This window comes from Apus apus, chromosome 2, assembly GCF_020740795.1.
Source record: "Apus apus isolate bApuApu2 chromosome 2, bApuApu2.pri.cur, whole genome shotgun sequence".
Classification (NCBI taxonomy): Eukaryota; Metazoa; Chordata; class Aves; order Apodiformes; family Apodidae; genus Apus; species Apus apus.
Genome location: NC_067283.1, coordinates 39,366,471 through 39,393,073, shown reverse-complemented (window position 1 = coordinate 39,393,073; position 26,603 = coordinate 39,366,471). Strand labels below are relative to the sequence as shown.

At 39.7% G+C, this 26,603-nt stretch overlaps 1 protein-coding gene across 4 annotated transcripts in view; it reads right to left on the bottom strand.

Moving 5' to 3' along the window:
- Positions 1–5,157: 5,157 nt before the first annotated feature.
- Positions 5,158–26,603, bottom strand: part of LOC127380765 (ubiquitin-conjugating enzyme E2 E2) — a 214,881-nt gene continuing 193,435 nt past the window's right edge. For all 4 annotated transcript variants that reach the window (XM_051610243.1, XM_051610241.1, XM_051610242.1 and 1 more), the window contains one exon: positions 5,158–5,930. In XM_051610243.1, coding sequence (XP_051466203.1) covers positions 5,833–5,930 — 98 coding nt within the window. In that variant the 3' untranslated portion in view covers positions 5,158–5,832. The remainder of the gene's footprint in view (positions 5,931–26,603) is intronic.

Here is a 26,603-nt window from a genome sequence, read left to right as displayed (position 1 = left end):
AGAAGGTAGCAGGATTTTTGCAGGTCCTGGTGTTGGGGAGTGATTGCTAGAAAAAGGCTCTTCAAATTGAGAGGCGTCTGAGAAATGTACATGGGAGGAGTCTGAAGATGGGCAAGAGCACAGCTCAGCTTTGCTACAAGCAAGGTGTTTCCAGAGTCCAATGGGCACTTTCTTTTCTTACCCGTTTATGACAAGAGGAGAAAGGAGTGGGACTGTATTGAAATCTGTGTGGTAGGAGCTCCATTCATGTGAAGAGGCTCCATTCATGGCCTTACAAAGGCTATGAGTCAACTGCAAAGAAAGGAGGCATTTCACAGAAACTGAAGTGTGACCCTTTGTTTTTCTTGACCCCAAGGTCCCCAGCGACACAAAAGGGGACCCCAGTGCCGATTCTGCAGCAACAAATGCCTGTTGTGAGTGAGTGTATTTGAGGAGCAGTGACAATAAGGAATGACCCGAGGTGCTTGTTTCCAGCCTTTGTTTCCCAAGGAACTGTCAAAGGGGGAGTCCTGCCTGCAGACTGACAGAGGTGGAGAGGATGAGGGTGCTGGGAATCTCTTCCCAGTGGAAGCATTTCCCTAGAAAGCCTGTCCTAAAATGCATGATCTGACTATCCATGTTTACTATTGGAACACATGGACAGTGGGTTTATTTTTTTTTATATTATTTTATTCTATTTTAGTTCAGTTCTGCAAAACCCATAGAAGTAAATACAGGTTTTACTTAGCTGTTACATGAGGTGGGATTTTTCTAATTTAGGGCTGGCAAGGGATTAGGGATGGCTTAGTAGCTTTCTCTTTATTCCAGTCTTCCATTAGCTGGTGACTACTTCCTTCCACAATCAAAGTAGACATGAAAGGGATCTTTTGTTTTGCACTTTTCATTATCCTGAAGTGTTGCAGGTCCCTCTGAAAATTCATGATGGAGTTAGGGTGCAGAATGATGGATTTAAAGGTATCATAAAACTCTTCCTGGTAAATAGTAGTCCCCAAATATATTCCAGTTGTGACCTGAGAGAGGCTGCTGGAGGCATCCCAAACCACCACACATTGGCTCTGCAGATCATTTGAGCTGAGGAAATGCATTTGCATATGGATGTCATGCTAAGGAGGCCAGCCAGCCCGGATTTCATTACTGCTAATGATGTGTGTGGGAGAAGTGGATTTAGTTTACAGGCAGTGCCAGGCGTGGCACAACGAGGAAGTACTTAATTCATACAAAGCTCTTTCTTGCTTCCAAGATATAAAAATCAGGGGTTTCCAACAAACTCTGGGAGGCCCAGTGTTAGACGATACGATCTCGTTATCACTGGGGGAAGAACAGACCTGTGATTGGGGTGAGGGAAGGGGGAAGAAGGAAGGAAGAAGGAACCCCAAGACTTAATATTGATGCTATGGAGGAAAGGATAGGAGGAGAAAGAAAAGGTAATGAAAAGGAGAAGAAAGAGCAACTGAGGATGGAAAAACAGCAGGCAGAGCTGGCTCTGCAGGAATCGTGGCTGCCAAGGCTGGACAGTCAGACTTTGGAGGTGCCAGAATATTTTCTCCAAGTCCCTGCCTTAGTCTGCCCAACTCAAAATGCAGGCATGTGCAGTGGGCCTGGGGCAAGACAACCAAGTTCAGAGACAAGAGAAGCTTCTGAGAACTGGAAAGAAGAGAAAGGACCTGAGCATAATGCTGGGAATGGAGCAATGGGGAGTTGCTGCACTGCCCAAATCATCTCATGGCATCTTCATACTCCAGCAGAGCCACCACTGCTTTTCCTGCCTTGGTAGGCACTGCCTCAGGCAACGGGAAGCAGATGGGAGCCTGGGGGCACATTCTGGGCTTGTACACGGTGGACAAAGGAATTACTATGCTCAGGCAACTTCAGGAAGAGCTGTTTGCACTGGGAGCAGTATCTTGGGTGGCCTCAGCTGCAAGTAACGGATCAGTCAAGCAGAAGAAAGCAGCCAGGGAGAAGGAAAGGGTGAATGAGAAGGAGTAAGTCAGAAGGATTAAAGACAAAGATAAGACAGCAAGAGTGAGAGGGAGCATGCTGTAACAGCATGGTGAAATAGCAGCTTGGCGCATGCATTGGGCCAGGACTCAAAGAGTTGAGAGGGCCTTGAAGAGGGGCCCAGTTTTGCAGTTTATGGGGACTGAGACCTCTGGTCTCATATACTTGCACAGTATCATTGCACAGAGTAGCATGGAGGAAGGGCTGTGAGCTGCTCCCTGTTGTTTACGCATGGGCTATGGCTGTGTATCCATCTGTGGCTCATGGTATGAAAACCTGAAGAAAGATCTTTGAAGAGGAATTACTCCTGCCTTATTCATGGCACAGCAACTGGTTTTAATGGATTTTAACTGTTCGGCTGCATCGCTCACAATGTGTGTAATCAAAAGGTTTATGAGCTGCTAAAACTCACTCGTGGAGCATTCTGGAAATGCTGTCTTTGGAAATACAGGATTTTTTAGGTACCTTAATTTAAGCTATGTTGTTCTGTAATTTTCTGGAGAGGGAAATCACCTGGGGAGTTGGACGGGGGGATATGAGGGCCACTTCAATAATTAGTGAATGAGTAAACACAGTTTGAAGAGTTCCCTGACTCAAAGGGTATGGGACACTGACATTTAGCTGGGGTTACTGGAAATTACTGTTTACTTGAGATTGCAGTTGCATTGAGACAAGTTGTGAGATGTCTTTAAAGAACAAAACCTAGTTTTAGCATTTGTGTGTCCCTGAGAAGATACTGAGAGTTGCTCAAGGGATGGCTTTTATATGCTGTTTTAGGACAACTGTATGCTGTTGACTATGCTTTACTATGCTGTAGGAGGGCAGCATTTGGACTTCACCATCTAGGAGAAGTTAGAAAGATTATTTGGCATAAAAGAGGAAGTAGGAATCAGCTTAATTTGCAGAGGATCTGAAGAGCAAAGGTGGGACAGAACAAAGTGCAGTATTTCCTAGACATAGGAAAAAGGAGAAAAAGAGACTATGTCAATACATTATTGTTCAGTGGGACTCTGCTGTCAGACTGAATTCTGTTGGAGGTGGCTCATTTTTCCACAGTGACACCAGCAGGTTTCAAATAATGCTTGAGATTTCCCAGGTTTAGCAGCTGAAGAAAAAGAATTACTTGGGAGGCAAGTAGAGCAGATTTGGAAATAGAGGAGAGTGTTTTATGGTCAGACTTGCAAACATTTGGCTCCTGCAGATGCCAGAAGACTCTGCATCTGCTTTAGTCAATGTAGGTGGATACTTCTGATTATTTCTTTGAGATCCCCATGGTTCTTAAGGCAGTAATTTTATAGTATCTAGGACAAATCCACTGCTCAGCTTCACACAGAGAGCAACTTACCTGCAAATTCAAACTGCATCACTTTGGATTGGTAAGGAAGGCAAGTGAGAGCTGATGAACTGAGAAGACATTTACTAAGAATTCTTTGATTTCCCCCTCCAAGGTATCTCAGCTGTCTTTCAGTTACATCTTCATTGAAGATACAATCGGATCTCCTGTTTATAATGTCTTCTTTATATTTTGGCAACCAAATAGATATAGAAATATATATGATAGGAATTAAAGACTACATTTTCAAGCAGGTTTAAAACTTACCTGGGAAATGACTGCATTATGCTCAGCTGAGCATAAATAAAGGCTGCAGAGTGGCAGATTCTCAATGTAATTCGTAAGAAATCTGAAATGGCCTATTAATTGCTGTCTCAGGGGATACAGGCCTTTTATGGCAGGAATCGCTTCAGCAGATGGGATAAGATGTAATGCATTTACTGTACTGGATAAGATGCAGTTGTTCTTTTTAATCCGTTTGCCCCTTTGTTGTATTTTTATAGCAGGAAGGTTCCTTTCAGATGTGGAGGTACTTCACGACAAGTTGTATGGTAGACGCAACTTTCAAGAGAAGCACATATAACAGTTGTCCTGAAAAGGTGTTCTGGCTCCACAAAGTCTGTTTTTTGGGTTTTATTTTTGTACTGTTATTGTTCTTTCATGTCTGTATTTAGGATATGTTGGCCTCAAGATATTGTATGGCTGGGCTTGTAAAGAGCTGGCTTCTACAGACACCAGAAGACTGTTTCTGTGATCAAAAGAGACCAATTATTTCTTTGAGATCCTTGTGGTTCTATAGTTATATACTACCTACAACAAAGTCACTATTAGCAATACACTACCTAGGACAAAGTCAGTGTTCAGCTTCTCTCCACACAGAGGACAACTCACTTTTAGATTCAAGCAATAGCAAATGGCTGAAAGAAAAACAAATCAGCCTGCAAATGCTGAGCAGTTGGCGTAGAGGCCCTGTGGTGTCACCTCGATCGCTTTAGTCGTCAGGGCAGTTAGACTGTGTTGAAGTGTAATGGGATTGGGTCTCCCTGTATCTTTATACTGTCTCTATTGTAATGTATCTTCTTTAATATGGGATCTTCTTTAAACATTACAGGCAAGGAGAAAGGGGAGAGAGCAGACAAGCACTGTGTATAGCATCTGTAACATTTCATTATATGAGACAGGGATTTTCCAATATGCCTTGCAACACAAAGAACACTCAGGTATCAGCATCACAATATATATTTTCTAAATCACAACACCCACACATTTCCTTAGCCAAGTAGAAGTTTTCCTTCTATGGCTGCATATCTAAAATTAGCCTGAAGGTCAGATCTGAATAGAAATACCCTTGCCATTGAACGTGCTGGGAATGATTGGTGCAATGGGCTCAATTTTGTCATCGAAAGCTTTCATTTATTTTTTAAAGTAACAGTTGCTTTTACAATTAAAGAGCTTGGAGAATGGCAAAATGAGGCCTGCTGTATAAAATAATCATCAATGTTTGCTTTTACCACAAGGCTATTTTTATTGCCAACTATTTTAACTGTAACAAGATGGATATAGTGAAGCCATAGTATAAAAGATGTAGCAAGAGGCTTCAGAATAGCTGAGCTGAGCACCAGCGTGTGAAAGAAAGGCCTCACAATTTGGAAGATGTTTGTATATGAAAGACAGACACACTGAAGAACTGTAAGTTAAGAAATGTATTGTTGAGAAGAAATGAATACTTGAGGTCCAAAATAGCTGCTTAACCTGGAGTTGTATTATGTGAGGACTATGCAGCCTCTACTGCACAAACGCAAAAGCACCGCCTTGCAAGAAGTGCATTTATCAGCCACAGTGTTTTATTGAGTGCTTTAATAATACAAGTGTACATCAACTGATCCACAGTCAAAAGTGGCAGGTCCCTAAGAAATTTACAAGCACTTTTCTTTTTTTTTAAGTAAATCAAAATACATATTAATTTGTTCAACGCAATAGCCTTTTGTGTGGGAAACAGAAGGCTAGTGATAAACACAGTCTTAGTAATGCACAGTGATTCTTGATTTTAAGCTTTTATACAAAACTTGTTCCCAGTAGCATGCACCCACCATTAAAGACTTCAGTACAAAAAAATAACCCTAAACACTACATTTAAGTAGAAACAAGATATAATTCTGAATTTGTTTGTTTTCCCCAAAACCACATGAAAGAAGAAAACCCCACACATTAATACAAAGCTTTGTGACAAAGCTCTATACTATTACAGATCCAACATTCTTTGCACTGATAACCAAAATTCCCTGTCTACATTTGAGGGAAACAACGTTCAAGTTAACAGAACAAAAAAAACCCCAAACAAACCCAAAACAAATAAAAATAAAAAATAAACCAAAAAAGAAAGGACAACCTTTTGTCACAAAATGGTTCAAAATTTAATAAAAAATAAGAATGAAGGGAAGGGCTATTGATGCACTTAGTGAATGTGCTTGCACAGGTCCAGCAAATCCTAGAGTAGGTTCCTATGTGGCATATCGCTTGGTCCACTGTCTGGCCATTCTGTCGTGCTCTGCTCTGTTAGTCATATACTGAGTAGCAATACTTCCAACCAGGGGGTCAGCTGAAAAGGAAACACAAACTATTAAATACTTGTCAGCCTTGGAAGGGTGAAAAAGCTGTTCTTCAATCCAGATTCATTCAGTTCTCTCAGGTTTAACTGTAAGAACAAGGTGCCTACATCCACCAGTCACATTTTTAAAGCACTTATCCGTGTAGGAAGAAAGGAAGAAGAAGATGGGGAGGGGATGGCTGGCAATTAGCTAGGCATGTCTGGTAAGCACATAAACCATTTTATGAAATTCTGCCTCACAAACAAATGCCCCAATCATTTTATTTTGAGCTAAAAGTCAATTTCAGGTGACAAGAACAAGCATACTATGCCATTTATCGATGGTATTAGACTCCCACAAGTATCTATACTCTCGCCTAAGAAGAGGATGGGCTCAAATTACATTATCAGGTTAAATGTTTCTTCGACTATTTTTCATTTTGAAGCATAGAGAAAGATGAGTCATTAGAGCAGTAAGTATTATTTTCAAAGCAGTGAAAGTTCATTCTAAATTTTGTGAATTGGTATTTAATTTATGGGATCTTTCTGAGCATTTACATGGCCAAAATGCTGCATGATTTAGTCTTCTGAAGCCACCTCTGTATTTTTAAAATGAAGAAACAACCTGAAAAAGTATTTTTACATTAATCTGGATCTACAAATTACTTCACAAATAAACAAAAACAAGCAGCCCTCTAAGAAAAATAAACCAAGACAAGACTTTCCCAGAAGGAATTGTATGCCTTCACTACTTTTCTCTCCACAGTTTAAAACAGACAAAACGTAAAGAGATTTTCTCTCTTTTGGGAGACCCATACTCTTGATTTTTCTCCTGCAACAGTAAATTTCCTGAGATTGTACCACCACACTGTGCAAGTTCAGAAGCACTGATACCATATGTTTTCCTGACATAGGACAGATAAACATGAGTTCTTATTAAAGCCAGTTAATGATCAGCTTTGTAGTTCACTGAAGATGGTGCCACTGAACAACATGAATCTTGGCTTCCCCAGTGCAGTCACAGTCTGAGTGTGGTGTTTGCATTATTAAACCCTGAAATTCTGGGGACTAGATGTCAGCCCTTTCACAAAGCAGAGCAAATCTGGGCTTTTTTTGGGATTTTTTTTTTTGACAATAAGAGTTTATAATAGGATAAATATGTGGGTTTAGCCAAAACTAAATTGATTTGCTTTCTACCAACATTGCTGAGTGTTACTGAATAACATCTAATGCAAAAAATCTTCTGCTGCTTTCAGGAAAAGCCCATGATTTGAATCTTAAGTTTGAATCTACTAAATTAGTAAGGCAAGTTATCACTGTGACTGTGGTCTACCACACTGCAGTCCCTGCAGTCTCAGTCTTGCAAACACTTAATGCATATCCTTGCCTCTAATATCTTAATTTAACCAGAGGAGGTCACCAATACCTGGGCTTTGCTATTTTTACATGCATGAGTGTCAAAGAAGCATATCTAAGATCCATTTTAAAAGTTTCAGACTAGAAAGTGTATCACTAACTCCTCAGCCAAGGAAAAGAACTACACAGGGGATTACTGGAAGGATTTTGTTCTGTGCAAACAGGAGGCTCAGTTTGCAGGTATTTAAGGACTGCAAAGTTGTTCATGGCTGGAATGAGGTTTGAGAAGCACTGCAGGGTAAATGGGGAACCCTGGCAATGGGAAAGGACAAAATTTCCCTCAGCAAAAAGTTTAGCGAGTAGCCACAGGGAAACATCCCAGTGTAACTTAGCTCAGGAGGTGAGCCTGACAGCACCGTTGCAAATTCCCACACCCTCCTCAGACGCCCCACCACTGTGCAAAGAAACACTTTCACAGACCCATGGAGAAATGGACACAAAGGGTTGAACTTGAAAGGAATTCTTGGAGCAAAATTCAATGAATGTGCCAGTTTTCATGCTATTGGGAAAGGTGGGGTTTGGCTTCTGAAGCATCTGGCTGTCAGGGGTTGCAAGAATATCCTGGCATTATCATCTGGAACATGGTAAGTGATTCATGAGGTTTAGTGCATATTAAAAGTGCTGCTGCTAAGACTTTTGCAAAACCTTATGCGAGGCAGTGGAAAGTGATGTGTTGTAGTAAAGGTTTACCCAGTTCTAATCTGAGAGTCTTTCATGTGCCGGGCAAATGCTTCTGAGAAAGCATGTCTTCACGTGGAGAGCAGTAATCGATTTCCTTGGTGTACTGAGGATCATACTATCATCCCCAATCCTGGATGACAGATTACAATGTTTGGTTACCTAATGTGGGTTTCCATCTACATCTCCTTTTGTGAGCAAGGAATTATTTTAATCAGATACATCTATAGAAGGATTTGGAAGGTACAGGCTCTTCCTCTCACCTCCTCCCAGCATGGGAGGGTGTCTACTTTCTGCTACATGGACTGGAGGAATCGCTGAGAGGAGTTCTTGAGAAAAAAAGTGTGAAAATCTGTTCAAGTCCAGTAATGTAGGGAACTGGGCTGTTTATTTATCCCTATGTTGAAGCTTTCGTCATTGTAGTGTTTTGTTTGGCAGCTGGGGGGAGAGTGAAGGAGATGGACTGCAGGATGTCTGAGGCCTACATAGCTTTTGTTGTAGGTGTGTGAATTCCCATCGAGAGAGTGACCTGTGAATCAACTCTGGGTGCTTCCCTGAAGTCAATGCCATCCCTCCATCAGTCTTTGCCTGCACGAAGCAGGACTGCTGAAGCAGAGGTTCTTGCCTGAAAGCTTGAGCAGGACCAGCCACACCCACAGCCAGCTGTCGAGCCAATGCTACTAAAAGGTGCTCTTGGTAATAATGGAATTGTTCTTCCCAATTTGGTAGTTTGCCTATACATTTTATTGATTATAACAATATTGAATAAAAGAACAAGGCCAAAGTTTGGCAAAGCCACTTGCTTGTTTGAGACCCCAAACAGAAGCAACAGAAAAGCAGTCATTGCCAGAGAGACCCAGCTATTTCACAGCCCTCTCAGAGGGTCAGGAGCTGTGCTGTCATTACACGTAGTTATTTATGAGGACTTTCATAAGGGCTCTTCAACAGGTGTTTGAAGGGCTAGCTTATTTTAGCAGCTCCTGTGAAGCTGTAAAACCATCAGGAGGCATAACAGCTTCATTTGGGAAGCTGGGACAGCTGGTGAGGAAGGAATTTTTAACTTCAGATCAGAGCTACCTGACCAGTGACAGACTGGCCTGTTCGATGGAGCACATGGCATTTGCACTGGTGGACATAAGGACAGCGTGTGAACTCCAGACATATAAGCCACCTCCTTCTGCACCTGCGTGAAGCCAGGCAGGGTCAGGCCTAAGCCATATTGTCCCTGGTGGAGGAGGGAGCTGGCCAGCAGGTCTAAGAAGACAGATCTCTCAACACTTAATGAGTCACACTGGTATGCAGTTCACGGGGATGGACAATAAAATGGAGATGACAGGATAAATTGAAGCACCTTGATTAAAAAAATTAAAAGGTTTCATTCCCAACGTGCACAAGCCTTGGTTATAGTGTCCAAGTTCTACAAAATACCAGATATGAAGAAGAAACAATAGTTGCTTTCATTTAGTCCTTAAACTAAGTAGCACATGGTTGAGCACCACCTGGTTCTCAGCCAGGCTGTACTATTTAAGGAGTATTTTGAAATCACCATTAGTAGGGTAAAATATATATTTATAAAACAAACACTGTATAAATTGTCTAATTAAGAGATAAAAAGGATAAAATTTGTAACAGAACTTCTCCCATGTTTCCATCTCTCATTACCATAAAATTGTTTTTTATTTTTCCATTTGTATATATCTGTGGTTTTATTATTGATGTTAGAAATTTGTTTCCATAACTAGGAGCCCACTCTAGCTTTTTCTTTTAGTTTTGTTTTAGAAGTAGTGTGACTCATAAATGAACCAGGGTTCATTTCAGAAATTTGCTCCAAATGGGACTGTGTCCAAACAACAATGAAAAACAGGGGATCAGAATATAAAGCTACACCAGAAATGTGTTATCAGGACAACCTAGTGAAAGCAATGCAAATAAACCCACAACAAACTAATAGCAATAGCAGCAAAGCTCTGCAACTCCTGGCCTGGCAGGAGGCATCTACTCGGGACCTCTGGGATCACCAGATACATCGTGCCTGGACTGAGAGCCAGGGTGGCACCACCTGCAGCCAGCTCTGTCCATGCTGTGTGAGCAGGCATGGATGCCCCAGCCCTCAGGGTGCTGTCATCTGGAGAAGCTGGGAGGAGGAGGGAGAGTGATCCGATTGTGTCCCATGCTCAGCAGCACCGAAACCTGGGAGCAGTGCCCTGGGTGGTGCTGGCTGCAATGGGCACATCGTCATGCTGTGGCTCACACTCTCAGCTCCGTGGAGGAGAAACTGCTGCAAGTCTGTTGACCTCAACATCTTTAAGGTCTCCGAATTTACTGTTCCTTCTAGTCCCTGACTCTCACTTCTGGAATGCCTCTGTAACCTTTAGCTTGCTTAAAGTATCCAATACTCTGATTAGTTCCATGTTAAATTGGAATACCAGGAGTTACAGCATCAAATTGCATGTGAGAGGACAGCACAAGAATAATGAAAATGTATTTTAAAAGCACCAAATGAAACAAGCATGGACAGAAGCTAAAGTTCAGTGATGTAGCTTACATGGAAAATGCCAATAAGAGAACTAAAGTACAAAGACAAGCTTCTGGACAATTTATAGGAAAACTGCAACGGCTAAATCCCCCCATACCTATTCATATGCAATCCTCATGTTGTACCAGAATTAATGAAATTACCCTGTTTTTAAATGCAGTTTTGAAAGCTGGGTGAGCTGGGGCATTTCCCTAGCTTAAAAAGGTTGGATGTGCTGCTCTACAATGTCATGCCACCTTTTGTGGCCACTTAATATGACTGCATAAGGAAGAACATTTGTCTCTCATGTCTGGTGTAAGGCTAATCAAATTTACAACCCAATTCTAGGGAATTAATGCTACTGGGGATTTGGATGAGCTGAGGTTTGGTCATTACAAAATTTCAGCTGTGTTTAATGCTAGTTATACTGCTTTATCATTCAGAAGACAGACTATAATTCTTCTTTAAAACTACTTTTCCCCCAAATAAATGAAAATTTATTGCTATACTGTATTTTTCTCCACTTGTATTTTTACAGCTATTTCTATGTCAGCAAATAGCAATTTCAGAGCAGAATTCATCTCTTGGGCTTTTCAATGCTCTTTTAAAAATACAGCAAACATACCCTAGTGAAATAAAAAACGGAGATGGTGCATTTAACAGCTTGATTTCAGTGTGCCTTCTCCATCAGCCACATGATGTGCAATGAAATTCCAATTGATAGTGCCAACATGGTTAAAAAGACGCACATTTAGACTTAAAATGTACATTACGGGTGTTTGTATGCATTATATATTTTTTATGAGCATTTATAAAGTAGAATTATATTGCAATTGCAGTATTTTACAGTTTTAATCGAAAACAGCTGATGGACCCAGTTATTACACCATCACAAGTGGGTTCTCAGACTGGAGCATCTTAAAAATGAAAAAAACCCTCAGCCATATAAAAATATCACAGTTTCCTCAGCCAAATATTTACAATATACTTTTTTTTTTTTTTTTTGGCCTGGGTTTAGATGCAACTCTATATTGGGGAATTTGGAAGAGCTGGCCTCCAGCTGAAGAAAAGGAATTAAACTGGAAGAATTTCCAACAGTTGGATGGATCTAGAAAGGTCTTAATCTGTGTCCTGACCTGTAAACAACTCCTTTCTCATTGCTGTGAGAGGCATCCCATTGAGAAGGTCTATGGAACAACCTGTGCTGAAACATCAAAAATTAAATCTGCTTTCCTTTCTTTGGGCAGGCTGTGTGAAACACAGAAGAAAGCAAGCAACTAATTTTTTACTTATTTGGACTTCAGTTACACACGTAGAAGAGTTTTTGGTTTATGGAACACAAACTTGTTTTTTAGGCCTGCCTCTTTTTCCAGATATTTTGCTGTATTGCTTTTTGAATTAGAAAATCTGGAGTGCTTGGATGCTCTGTATGGTCTGTGCATTGTAGTCATCTTTATACAGCAGCACAGGCAGGATTGGTTACCCCAAAATTAAACCTCCCCAAATAAAAGTTCATGTTTTCAGTAACTACATTTTGTTTGGTGATTGCAGTCCAAATGGCAGGGCAGGACAGTATATATTCCCATATTGGTTTGTAGTGAAAGCCAAGTTTTCTGAAGTAAATTTTTGTGGTTTTTAATATTGTACTAACCTTTAAGAAATAGGTCCCCAAAGGCACAGTAAAAAAAAAGGCATACTGAAAAACAATTAAGATTGGAGGGGAAAAAGCAGCAACCAATAATTCAGTGAAACACAGTTTTTCTTAACAGCAAATGCTGACAGCTTGATGCACACCAAAAACATCCTTCAGCTTCATTTTCAAAAATTATTTTGTTTCTATTTGTATTTTATGTTGTTTTCAGGGGCATTCATGCGAGTGTTAAAAAAGGCTGGAGAGTGAAAATTGCAGACAAAAGCAGCATCAGACATGCTATACCAAATATGTCATAGGACAATTTAATACTCCGAGAGGAAGAGATTAAGAGAAGATGAATTGTTTCTGAGTAATTTTATTTATAGTGACACTTTGCCTCAGGAAGTTCCCATAGTTTGCCACATGCCACCTGTTTTAAACTTAATGAACTTCTAGAAGACCATGTCAATGATACTGTCTTCATGTGGAAAATGAGGTATGTGAAGTGCATCGTAGCATCCTTCAGTGATCGCACAGCAGCAGAGTTGCTCTCTTTTGCTATCATTAATAATAATGCACAGATTAAGTAATTCTTTGGAGGCAGAGGCAGGTGAAGCGGCACAGTGAATTACTCCACTAACCTTTCACCTTTGAAAAGAATGTTCAAAACCAGGGCAGAAGTGAAAATGAGCGCAGCACAGCACTAATCCCTGTTTGTGCGGCAATAAAACTCGCCTCGCGGTTGGAAGTCTGATCAACACACGCGTACGAACTGGAACAATGGAGTGATTCAAGTCAGAACAAAGGATGGTAGCAGGGCTCTGAATTACTTTACACACCCTACAAGCTGAACTATAATTTACTTCTGACTTTGATAAAATCACAGTTCCATCTATGCATGTAGAATGCATCAAGCCATCTATGAGGCTCTTTGAAAACTGTACAGAGGAATGATAAAGTGATCATCAGTAAACCTTGTATAAAAAAAGAGAGCAAATAAAATGAATTGTTTCAGTAAAGAAAAAAGGTAATCCTTAGAGGAGAATGGAACAAATTTTAGAAAGGTCTAATGTCTACTAGGAGAGAGGCAGTGAAGTTAATATTCATTTTAGCAATTAGAATTTATAGCATAAACCACATGATGTGAAGTACAATGGACTCTCTCCTGAACTTGTTTCAGGAACTGGTTTTGCAGATTTGATTGGTCACATCTTAACATTCAAAAGAAAAATTCTAATATGCATAGGCTACGCCAGTCTGCTAAACCATCAAAACATGCCTGCTGAAATTGCCTTAGAGCTCAGGTACCTCATTAGGCTGGGTATGGTGGTTGACATGGATAGGACAAAACGGACAATCGTATGACCTTAAGGTGTTCTTCACACCAAAGTAAAGGGATGCAGTAAGATATCCTCTGACATGGCATTCTTGGATACAAGGTTATCAGATGTGTTGGAGTCAGCTGTTACAAAGGCTGACTTTGTTATGTCACTTTTCAGTTTCACGTAAAACTCAGGACTGTCTTTCCAGGTATAGCATGGGAAGTAAGGAAATATAGGGTAGATGCATAAGAACCTGAGACACAGCCTTTGGAAATGGATCAGACTGTTTAACCGCCTCTGCATCTAGAGTATGAAGTGAAAACTGTGACAGATACTGTAGCTTAGATACTGGTAATTTTAAAGCCAAAAGCTTGCCTTTTTTTTTCTTTTTTTTTTTCTTTCGGAGAGCTGACACAGTGGTCACTGTGCTAATGCAGGGCTAAAGGAGACTAAGAGTTTTGCACCAGGCTTCCTATGAAGTTGTGTTCCACCAGCATATCCCACAGTCCTGGTCACCCAAACCCTTGGGTACTTCTCTAGCTATATATCTAAAGTTGTTTTCCTAGGAGAAATCAGAGCAGGTGCAGGAGGAGAAAGAGAGGGAGAGATAAAGCATGGAAGACCCCAAGGTCTTGTTCTACTGTACAGCCAAGATGTAGCCAGGGTGCGTGTCTGGGCAGGTAAGCAGGGAAGAAGTCAAGAGATGAAACTCCAGAGTGCTTCTTGGTCTTCTCAGTTTGCAAGTATCACGATGATTCTGAGAAAGGTAGAGCTCTTACAGTGGTGCCTTAGTTTCACATCTGTAAACCTGGACTAATGCTTCTCCACCACCCAGGATATTCTGAGAATAAATACACTAAAAATTGCAAGGTATCTGGATACTGTGGTGAATGTGGCTGTATAGATGTGTATCTCAAAGAGACTGATATCCATGACTTGACTCTAAATTTTGAGCTCTGTGGAACTGTCAGAAACACAGATGATTGCTGTTAGTTCATACAATGATTGAAGTTTCACAAATATTAAGGCATTGCGACTTGATTCTAATGTCTGAACTGTTGTTTAGAGAAAAACGTTGCCTATCTTCAAATATAAAAGAGCTCTGCAAATCCTGTTTAGAAAGCATCCATTCACTAAAATACCCATTTTGGATACATGGAAGCAGAAATTAATTTCTCTCTCTCTCTCAACTTGCATTTGATTGCTGTCAGGCTACCTACCACAGATCTGTGTGAAATACGAGGCTGCCTAAGAAAAAGATGTTTCAGAAGTAAGGAGTATTATCTGTCCCAATTTTATTAACATGGCTCTTAACGGAAAGCATTGGCAGTGATTCGTCTCTGTATCTTGCCAGGGGAAATCACTCTTGTTTAAAGAGCAAGGTTTTTTTTTCAGTCATCAGTTTTTAGCAGGATTTCTATGAACTTCACTGGCTGACTGGGAGTTAGCTGAGGCAATCAAGGATCAACGAGGCACAGTGTACTGATCTTGAAAAGTTGTTTTTAATTAAGGAAGAACATGCACGTATTAGAAGTGCCAGCATGCTGGAACAATTAAAGCTCTGAAATAACACACTTAACTTTGATGCTTGGATGCGCCTCAAAATTAAAAGTGCAGATACATTAACAATATATCTGTTCATAATAACAAACTCAATTGAGAAACTGTCATTGCTATTAGAAAAAAATTAGTAAACAGGTGTTTGTAAATAAGAACTTGATATGAATGACAGTACATAGCATGTGGCCTGATAAAATCTGCAGAAAAAGTTACAGCAATATGGATTTAGTTTGTAGAAGATGACTGTGAGTGGATAACAAGGAAATTGCAGCACTTGGATGTCAAAATGCTTGTGTCAAGCAACCAAAATAATAAGATGGATAATGTAACTAACTGGCATGTATACATAGGGTCATAACTATATTTTCAGAAAAACACTGTGCATGTTTTTTTTTGCTTGAATATTTACTAAGAGAGGTATAACTATTCTATAGGATCAGCATTTCTTTTATTTAAAGAAAAAAAGAACCTGTTTTCTTCTGGATTTCATAGAATCATAGAACCATTCAGGTTGGAAAAGACCCTTGGGATCACTGAGTCCAACCATCATCCCTACTCTACAAAGTTGTCCTCTAAACCATATCCATCAACACCACATCCAAACGACTCTTAAACACATCCAGGGATGGTGACTCAACCACCTCCCTGGGCAGCCTATTCCAGTGTCTGACCACTCTTTCTGTGATTTTTTTTCCCTAATGTTCAGTCTAAACCTACCCTGCTGCAGCTTGAAGCTATTCCCTCTTGTTGTGTTGCTAATGACCTGTGAGAAGAGACCAGCACCAACCTCTCTACTGTGTCCTTTCAGGTAGTTGCAGAGACTGATGAGGTCTCCCCTCAGCCTCCTCTTCCTCAAACTAAACATTCCCAGCTCCTTCAAGCATTCTTCATAAGTTTTCTTCTCTCGGCCCTTCACCAGCTTCGTTGCCCCACTCTGTACTCGCTCCAGCACCTCGATATCTCTCTTGAATTGAGGTGCCCAAAACTGGATGCAATACTCTAGGTGTGGTCTCACCAGTGCTGGGGGAACAATCACCTCTTTACTTCTGGTGGTCACACTATTTGTCTCCTCTCCCTTCCAATTAATCACCATTTTCAGGCAAAGGAGTGACTTATGGGTCTTATACATCTCAAACGAACAGTTTAATCCCAAATCAACTGGGTGTAAAGGCATTCCCTGTGATCATGCTTTGTGCAGAGTTACACATCCTTTAATCACATGTACCAAACATATAGCATTCTGCAAGAAAACTAGGAGGTCCAATAGGATCCACTTACCATATGGATTCCCAGTGGACAGGGAGGAGAGGAAGTGTTACTATATGGTCTGGTCTTTGGCATTTAGACACTGATAGGAAAAGAAGTCCTAAAGGCATCTTGACTTCAAGGAGAAGGGTTTGAAAGTGAGCAGTGTCAAAATCTTCAACTTAAACACATCAGAATCTTTTTTGGTCAGATGCAGGAGTCACTTGAATCCTGCTCTTGAGTCTCTCCCTTTGTTCTTTTATTGTATTTAATCTTTGGAGCAACTAGAAAAGCCTACATATGTTATGAATGCTGCTTATTTTGGTTTAATCTCATTTTCTCATTCTTGTCCTATTAAATCTCATTATTAATTTAATGCATTACAAGCCCAAACTGTTATTAGAAATTTCATACAAAATGTTAAAAGAGTATAACAACTTTATCCCTACTAAAGGCCAATAAGGCTCTTTCTCATAGGCCAGGGCCTGAAATCCCTTGGCAAGTTGAACATCCCTTGGAACAGGAATAGGAACTTAGGTGTGCCTTGCATTAACACACCTCTTACTGTTACCCAACAATAACTTAAAATATAGTCAGGCCTCTCCATTTCCTTTCTATACTTGCCTTTCTCCCAGGGAACATGTGGAAGGAAGTCACAGGCTGTATCTGGCTCAGATGTGTCAAGGTTTATATCTGCATCAAGAGGCAGTGGAAGGAAAATGCCTGGAAACTAATTTGTTTGGGATTTCTGGCAGTACGGCTCAGATGCTCTCTTTGATGGGGCTGGTTTCTTGAAGCTCTCTGGGAATGCAGGGATGGGTTGTTTGAGCCCAGTTCTGTGATCACACGTGATCTTCTGTGGTCCATACTATTCTGGAGAAGTGTCCCGAAATGGTACTGCACTTTAAAGGTAGGAAACAGGGGTGCCACCTCAGTACAGTATGGGACAGGGAACCCTGGAGTCAGTCTCACTGCTAACGTGTAACCTTGACAGGCTTTTGACAGCCCAGAGTGGTGAAGTCTGATCCTTCGAGTGGTGCAGAATTTGCAGCAATACTGCCCTACCAAAGGGGGTTTCCAAGGAAGGTGCCTGTATCAACACAGAGTGGCTCAAGAAAGAATGAAAAACAGAGTGCCATCCTGCCCTGAGGATCGGTACAGGCCAGTTATGGCAGCATTTCTGGAAACGGATCACTGAGGTGACATGGGATGTCATATTAAGGGAGCAGGGTGGTGCTGGCTCCTGCAATGACTGGGGAATCAGCAAGTGAGTGAGAAAATAACCTCATTTTAGTAACTGAATGGACTATGAGCTTCTAAATTAACTTCAGAACTGGAATATAATTAGGTTTAATTACAAACATGTTTTAATAGGACTAGAAGGAAAAACAGGTTAAACAAAATAATTATCATTCATCATGTAGGCAGGTGTAGCTCCTGGATTAGTCGCAATGAAGTTAAACGGTGACACTGAATAAAGATTGAATTTGTGATATTTGCAGCAATAATTGCATATTTATTAACAGGTAAAATAAGTTTATTTGGAAATCCTGTCTTTCCTGCGTGAGAGGTCATATTTACTCCATTGTCATGATAATCACTTTGCCAAATAGTTTTAGGTATTGTTGTAAGAAGTAATAAGAGTGAGCTGTAGAAAAAGGCTATACAAGGTAGAGATGGGAAAGACATGGAAGGTCACAAAGACTTTCCTTCTGCTAGTATAATATTGCATCTTACAGTAACTTCTACTTTTATGCCACTTTATCTAATAAGTATTATAAAGACACAAGCAATGAGGATTCCCACCCTTGAGAATTTTCTGAAGTCTAATTAATTTTGAAGTTGCAGATGCTCCATTCCATAGAAGGGCCTTTTTTCCTAAGCATTGTACAGATAGAAAATAGTACAAACAATTTACTAATCAGAGCTCAATTTCTGTATCCCATATGAATGTGAAATTTTACAGCACAGACCACTCTTAAATTTGAGACAAATATACCATACATTCTGCTATTTAAATAACTGTCTGCTACTCCAGTTAATGCACCTGAACTTAATTTGCTGTGAAAACAGGGATTCTAAAACACACACTGCATATAATTTGTTGTTGCCTTTGACAGATCTGCAAAACTGTAAAAAACAAACAATCGTTTCCTCCTCCCCTGCTGAATAAGGAAGAAAATTAGCCATGCAAAATAAAAGACATATCTTGCAGTAGTGTAAATCATCTCTGAAGGTAGAATCTGAATGACTCAGGAATACTAATTTCTGAAATCTTACTCAAGAAAGGGAGAGACTAAATGATTTAATAGCTAACATACTTATATCTAGGATTATAAATTTTGCTTTTTAGGACGGACTTGGCATTCTTGTGAATCTGTTACAGAGCCAAATGAAGCAGTCGTCCTTTCAGGAGCTTAACACATCTGGAACAGTGTGATATCTATGCCAAAAAAAGAATAATTGTATTTTAAGAACAGGAAGAAGCAGCCTTAAAAATAGTTTTGCTAATCAGAGTCCTGAAGGAGGTTCATAGGTAGTTAGAAACATATGGCAAGAAATTTCAAAATCTGTCCTTGCCTTCATGTTAAAAAGGTACAGAGAAAACAAACAAACAACAAAACTCACTCAGTTAAATGTAAAAAAGTCTAAATTAAAAACCTGGGGTACAAAAATTCAATTGGACTGATGCCAGTTTATTCCAGTTGATATTTGTGCTAACTGGGAATAATTAATATTAGATTGAATTGCTATGAGGTTAAAATGTAGGTATACTGGTAAACTGTGATATGTAAATTGATTGAGCTTCTAGTTTTAATTAGTTTTCACTTAAATATAAACAGTTTTATTAGTGAGAAAATATAACCAGTGGAATTGGTTAAGCCCAAAAGTGTTGTATCTACTTAGTTCAAAAGATTCCAGTGTAATTAAGGACATGTCTGTATTGGCTAGACAAAACCTGCATGAAAATAAATGTAATGATTGTAAATTACTGGAATGCATTTTGAAAATAAAAGAGTGGTTTACTTTATATTTTGGGATTAATTCAAATTAAGCTTGGATTCTGTATTTTTTATAGAAGAAATAACTAATAGCTTTATTTAAATACTTTCCATTGTTAAATATTTAACATTGATGAATAATTTTGGTTTTGGTTCACACAAAGATTTATTATGTGTACGCATTAAATAACCTGTCTTCTCTCCAAGATAATGGGCATAGGAAATCTCCACTGATACTATTTTAAAATACATGTTTGTTGGAAGGAAAATAAATTGTAACCTTTTGTATTTGTAGCATCCATCTCAAGTGCATTTTCTCAAGTACTTTCAATTTAATGATGGTTAAGGTAAAACTTACAGAAACTCTGTGTTACTTGAGCAAAAGTGCACAAACTTTTAAAAAACCCTGCATGTTTATTTATCACATAGCTTTTATGAGCTTCATGTAAAAAAAATAAATAATCAAAATGCCAGGTGTATTTTTTCCAGCTTTACAACCAATTTTGTTATAAGACTGAATTTTCTATGTTCTAGAAGCCCCTCCTGAGGAATAATAAAATTTAGGAACAGTTAAGAGTAGTGACAAGACTCTTTTCTCCCATGAGTGCCAATTACATCCTTTTGCATTTATTTATTGACACAGATGTACAAAGCCCCTTTACTGACTTGGATTTTAGTAAAACTCTGATTTAATCAGATGCCATTTAATAAACTGATGGTTGGGTACGTCTGAAGTTCAATTTTTCTTTCCTCATCATAAACAAAAAGAAAATGGGAGTAGAAAACTTACTGAAAAGGACAAGAAATCATTTGCAGCATGGTCAAACCTTTCCCATTTAAGGAATGGTTGAAATCTTTCTTTTGGGGAAAAAAAAAAAAAAAAGATAAAAAGACAAAATAAGATGTGAGAGGTAATTTTGTAAAGATTATTTTTAAAAATGGCCTTTCTTATCTTTTCCATAGTAAGAAAAAAACACCAACAAAAAATCGACACATTTAGCAAAAGTTAAAAGGAAATTAATGCTTCATATACCAAATAGTTAAACACATCCAAGAACGCAGTAGAGGAATATTAGGAGGTAATTTAGGAAAATTAAAAAAGAATTAGAAAACACAGTAGTCATGGCATCCCCAAAGTTTCCATTGTAAAGGCTATTACTGCTTGTGCTTCAACACATAATCTGATTGTTAGCTGTGGTTAGAAGGGAATTTCCTCTCCAGTGTATATATGACTGTATGAGTAAAGTGCTTTGAGGGCATTTTACACTTTTCTCTGAACCACTGAGCAGTTACAGGCAACGTACCTGACTGAACCAAGCAGTACTGGTTTCCTGCTAGAGAATAACTATACTCCTGCTTCTAGTGATTATTCTTTGTAGAGTTACAGATACACCAGATAAAAAAGGAATAGGGTAAGTGTGTGTGTGACTGGTATCTGGAGCTATAGCTAGAGACTGCTTTATAGTCTCAAGAGTTTTATATTTTTTATAAGTCTTACAGTTTTTGGAAAGTACAAAATCCAGATTGCACATTTTTATTTAAAAAAAGTAATCTGTACCATTCACTTTCTAAATTACATAAACACACCAATACTTTATGTAAATAACTCTACACACTTTTCAGAAAAAAAATAAATATAATTCAAACAGACTGTGTGCTTCTGAAACCATAATGGGGGGTTTAGAACGAAATATTTCTAAACAACTCCTTCTATAGTTATGTTAATCTTTATAAAGATATCCTGTGAGCTTTGAATAGCCTAAGTCATAACACACAAAATGCCTCTTTACTCACAAACAACACTCTTCTACCTATAAAGCATTGTCATTGTACAGCTGAAAAGAGCAGAGATTTAGGCCAACATAAATGGTAATCCTGATCCAAGCCTCCTCCCCGCTGCACACATAATTAGGGAGATATTCGGAGACGTATTTTCCTGAGAACTACTAAAGGGATGACAGTTCACAAGTGTTTTTCCTGCTGTTATAGTAATCCCCACAGTCATGGGTTCATGTTGAGGGGACTGACTCAATTGGTATGAACAAAATCTTGTAATGTTTTCATCAGGTCTTTATGGCAAAGGAAATTAATTCCCTTTCAATGCTTATCTATGTATAATTATCATAATGTGCTGCTGCATTGCTTGCATTTACATATGCTTAATTTCATATTTGTTAAGTCACATCCACAGAGTTTAACACATAGAGGTGTATGTGTCTGCAAATATTTAAAGACCAGACGTATAGAGACTCACTTGCTGGCAGTGCAGGCTCTTAGTGGTACATTTGGATGCCTAAATTCCACGGGAAGAACCAAAAACCCTGTTGGCTGTCTGCCAGCATCTTTAAGTGCCTAAATGCCTTAAACATACTGGTACTGTGTGTTCAGCTCAGAATATGAGAAATTGTGATTCAAACTGTAGAATAGCAATTAGTATTGCACATACCCCATAGTATAGATAGTATAGTACAGTATCTTTTAAAAGAAAGAGAAACCACTGGTAGACTGTCTGGAATTTCTAAGTATCAGCTCTAGAATGTATGATACAATCAGTCCAAGTATGTACCTCTTGCTGCAATAAATACACTGCAGGTTCTGCAGAACAGGCAGGGGAACACAGGCTGTTTAAAGATAAACAGAAAAATAACTTTGTTGCAATTGTTGGGACTGTTTTGCTCATGTGAATGAAGTTGAGCGTGACAGGTTTTTCCCAAGGCAATCCCACCTCAGACATGGTCGTTCTGCACTTAGAAAACCCGGTTTTATGCTGCGTTTTCCTTTCATGCTCCTTTAGGCCAACTTATTATGATGGCTTTTATGTAAAACACTCACCCAAACTGTTCCCAGTCCAGCAGCACCAAGACAGCAGAGCAACCACACTCTGCGTTTTGTATTTGCTAAGCAGAAGCCTCTGGAGTGAGCTCATTTCATTTGGAGATAACCCAAAGCAGAGATTTTAAAAGGGACAGAAAGGTTATGTTGCAACTTAGAATAAAACAAAGAAACATTACTACATGAATTGATTCCTCCCCACTCTAACTTTTGTTTACCATCTCTTACTTGTTGCCATGCTTGAGTGACACGGCATAGAATTATTTTCCTGCTCCAAATACAAACCGAGCATTTTCCATTGTGTTGAAGCAGCCCAGAAACCTGTCAGTTTCCTGACAGAGCACAGTATACAAACTCCAAAGAAAAGGGAAAAACAGCTCCAAGCTAAAGAATATAAATAATCTCAGACAACAGAGCAATTTCATTGTTTACATGACCCTCTGCTGCTTACAAAAAGGATATATGGCAAAATAAGATTATTTTGTTGTGTCTGATAGTACCGTGCTGTGGTGTTGCACCTGGTAGTCTGTGGGTGCCAGGGAAGAATCAAAGCAGCAGGATTTAGCCCGCCTCATAAAACTGGACAAATTAAGTACTGTTTTGCCAACCTCTATGTATTTCACTAATTTTTCATAATATTCATCACACCTGACAAATTTATTCAAATATATTCTGGATTATTACAGAAGGAGCTTTCTGTATGTCTTGACAACAATGCTCTAAAAGGAAGAAAAATTTCATTACAAACGAATGCAGACTGTATTTGGGCAGATGAAAAACTAGAAGTCCTTTCTGATAAACTGAAAAAAGCTCTTAAGTTGCTAAATGGGAGATAAAAAACCCCAACAGATTAGATTCTGAAGCAAAGTTTTCTGATAGCAGCAAAATATGCATTTTATGGCTTTAAGGAAAAAAAAAAAAAAAAAAGAATGAAGAAAATGAGAAGAGGCTCATCCCTTGAACTTGCTGTCATTGAGAGTTTCCAAATTCACTTCATAACCTAGGGTGAGGGGAAAAGAAAGAATGGTAATTGGGAAGTCCAAAAACTTGCAGGAGGAACAGCTGACATGAACTGGCATTGACAGAAAGCAGCCTCCGCTACAGAGAAGCACCAGATGAGGAGAAACATCATACATGCTTCATGCTAGAGCAAGATACATAGGAAAACAGAGAAAAAAGATAGATGAAGTCTGCTGAGCGGTGAGGGGCACGGACCTGTTGTTCATTACGTGGGGCTGGGTAGCTATTTTAGAGCTGGAACATGGAAGCCAAACAACAGAGCTGTGACCACAAGTCAGCCAAATCCTCACTTGAAGCCAAATGCTTCAGTGTGGAACAGATTTTATTTTTACAGCTATGTTACATTTTCCTTTATTAAGATGCCTTATACTTATTTTTAAACTTTTTTTTTTTTTGACAGGTTAGGGCTTTCAAATTTCAGTAATTCTGAAAATAGATCTTTTTTATTGATACAGTGGCCATCTATTACTGTATTAAAATGCCTGTCAGTATGGCTGGAGCTCCTCAGCTGAAAAAACAGAGCTAATCCAGTGGAATCTAACATGTTGACACACGCTCACTTTGTGAGTGGCCGTGGTGGTTTTGGATGTGAACACCCCTGCACCAGAGAAGATCGCTCCATTGCAGTCAGGAGAATGGAGTATGTCAGGGGTAGTCACTTTAAAGGCTGGCAGCCTTGCTCCAGCTCCCAGGAGGAGATGGATTTTCCAGAGAAGGTTCAAATTAACCTAATTCCCTTTGCCTGGGATGTGCAGGAGACAATTTCAAGGGCGGTGCAGGGCGCAAGAGCTCCTGGTATCATGGCACGGGACTTCCTTACTGGCCTGTCTATATTTACCTGTCAATACCTTAGGCAAATCGGTAGAGATTAAGGAATTGCTACAAAAAATACTAACACAGAGTCAAAACATGGAGGCACATAAAACTTTCTAAGCACCAGAGGTATCCATGTTACACTTGTTCCTGTACCCTGGGGCCTCCTGCTAGGCATGAAGGTATAGAATCATAGAATAGTTCTGGCTGGAAAAGACCTTTAAGATCATCAAGTCCAGTTGTTCACCCAACACTGCCAAGTCCACCACTGAACCATGTCCTTAAGCATCACATCTACATCTTTTAAATACATCCAGGAGATGGGGACTCTAGCACTTCTCTGGGCAGCCTGTTCCAGTATGCACCCTGGCCAGAGAGACTCCAACAGCGACCTTCAGAGAAGGCTGCCGAAGGCAAACCTGCTGAAGGATGGGGCAGCGGCACTGCAGTAGGGCACCAACTTCACTCTGAAAGTGAACACTGCTGGCTGAAAGGGAAACAGGCTGAGAAATTGAGACAGTACACCAATTCTTCCCCTTGCATGTTGTCTGACTTGAATCTCCCCACCTATTCCTGTTTTGCAAAGGTCCTGGAAATAGACAGCACCTTTGCAGCAGGGCAAATAGCATTCAGACTTTTAGGACTTTTATGCTTATGTTGAAAAGTCAGTCTCCAAAGTGCTGTTTCAGATCCCATTGAGGATTAAAGATATGCATTAAGTTACACTATTGAATCATTTTCTGCAAAGGATGACAGAACTGGGATTTTATACTCTCAGCAGTAAAAGTACAGAACCGTACAAACCTTTAGGAAAATAACAAGAGGAAAAAAAAAAAGAAAGAAAAGAGAATATCATAATAACTGTATCCCATCTCTAAAGTTTCCTAAGCATCAGAAACCTCATTTTTGTGCAGGTAAGAGTATTAATGTTTTTTCTGGCAGAAAATTCAGGCAAACCTAAATAATGCCTAATAAAATTTATAACTTATAATTGCAATAGAAAAACAACAATAGCGTGTTACAAAAAATTGCCAGTTGTACCTACTCTGTGATTAAAACAATGAAGTTTCTGGGGAAGATAAAGGCAAAACATAAGGATGACTCATTTACAGAAACCTCGAAAGCATGTCTCACGTCCTTTAGTGAGACAAGTAAAGATCCCCATAATCTTAGGATTTTGTTTGACTTTGTTTATCTATGCTTAGATAAATGTAAGTCATTAAAATGCACAGCCACACTACTTAATATGAGTGAACAAAGTATGAAACCCTCCAGTAAACTAATGATTCATGGCAGCACTTGTAAAACACCAGCACATATACCGTTGTATTTGAAAACCACAATATGCCTTGCAAAGTTTTGTAACATAAGCAGTCCAACTTTTCAGATGTGCTGAGCCACTGCAACTTTTACAAAAGCTGCTGGGGCTTCACATCAAAGTAATGTAGCTGTACCTGTTCAACTCATTTACTCTTATAAGTACAGTTACTGTGAGGATGCACACTTAGATCTCATACTATGTTCAGAGCAAACTTTACATGTAACACTGCACAAACTGTCTTAGCCTTTTTGGTGAGTTTAAAGGGTAACAAGAGACAAGCAGCTTTACACTGCCAATATAATATGCCAGTGAAGTACCTGAGAGCAGAGTTAGAGCAACTGACCTGGCCAGTGCTGATTCAGGTGAAGTGGTAACTGATCTCAGTTGCTTGTGCATTTCCTTTGCCAGAGGTTAATGCCCTTTTCTAGCAAAAGCTTTTGCTCTCCCTTCCTTTTCCTTTCTCCATCATTTCACTAAATTGGGTTAGAAAGCAGACAAACAGTGAAAATGACAGGGCTAAGAAAGAAATAACCTTTGATAAGGCTGCAAGTGAGATAGGGACATCCAACAGGGAGCAGTAAATATTTCAACCCAGATCATGGTGATGATGAGTAGGGTAGTCTGTCTAGCCATGCCTCATGCCCTGATGAACTCCACACGGGTCAGGCACATTGAGGATGGATGACTGCAGTGTGATGGAGGGGCAGGAGAGGGCTGTGAGGAAGAGCAGGGGAATAACAGACACAGGCCTGGTTAGTGTGCAGCAAATGAAGACTAGGAGGAAACAGGATGGTTCTTTGCTAATACATTGCGAATGAAAAAAAAAGAAAAAATATCACTTAAGCTATAGGGTGAGAGTTGCTTAAAAACAAGAGAGTATAAAATTGAGTCAGTTCAGGCTAGAATCCAGGCAGAAGTTTCTATACAGCCAAGCGAGTGAGGCTCTGCAGAGCCCCTTGGCAGTTTTTTTGTTTAAAGGTGGCAGCCAAATCTTCAGCCCAACTGGGCACGTTTGTATGACAGCCCCGTCTCAGGTTGCCTCCTCTGACACTTTGATGTGCACATCCCAATGGCAGGAGCCTGTAGCCAGATATGCATGGCAACATGGGGAAGAAGACCAGAAGCAGCACTGAAGCATTTGGTTTGGGAAAATCAATTGAGGTATAAAGTCCCTACTGACCGTGGAACTTACATGTGGGAAAAACGTGTGGCGAAGGACCTAGAGGCAGAGGATGACACCAAAAGGGAAGAAGCGGGTGTGAGGGAGATATAGCAGGCATTGTTCTGATGTCCTAATCAAGGCTTGACCATGTGTTATTAGGCAGACA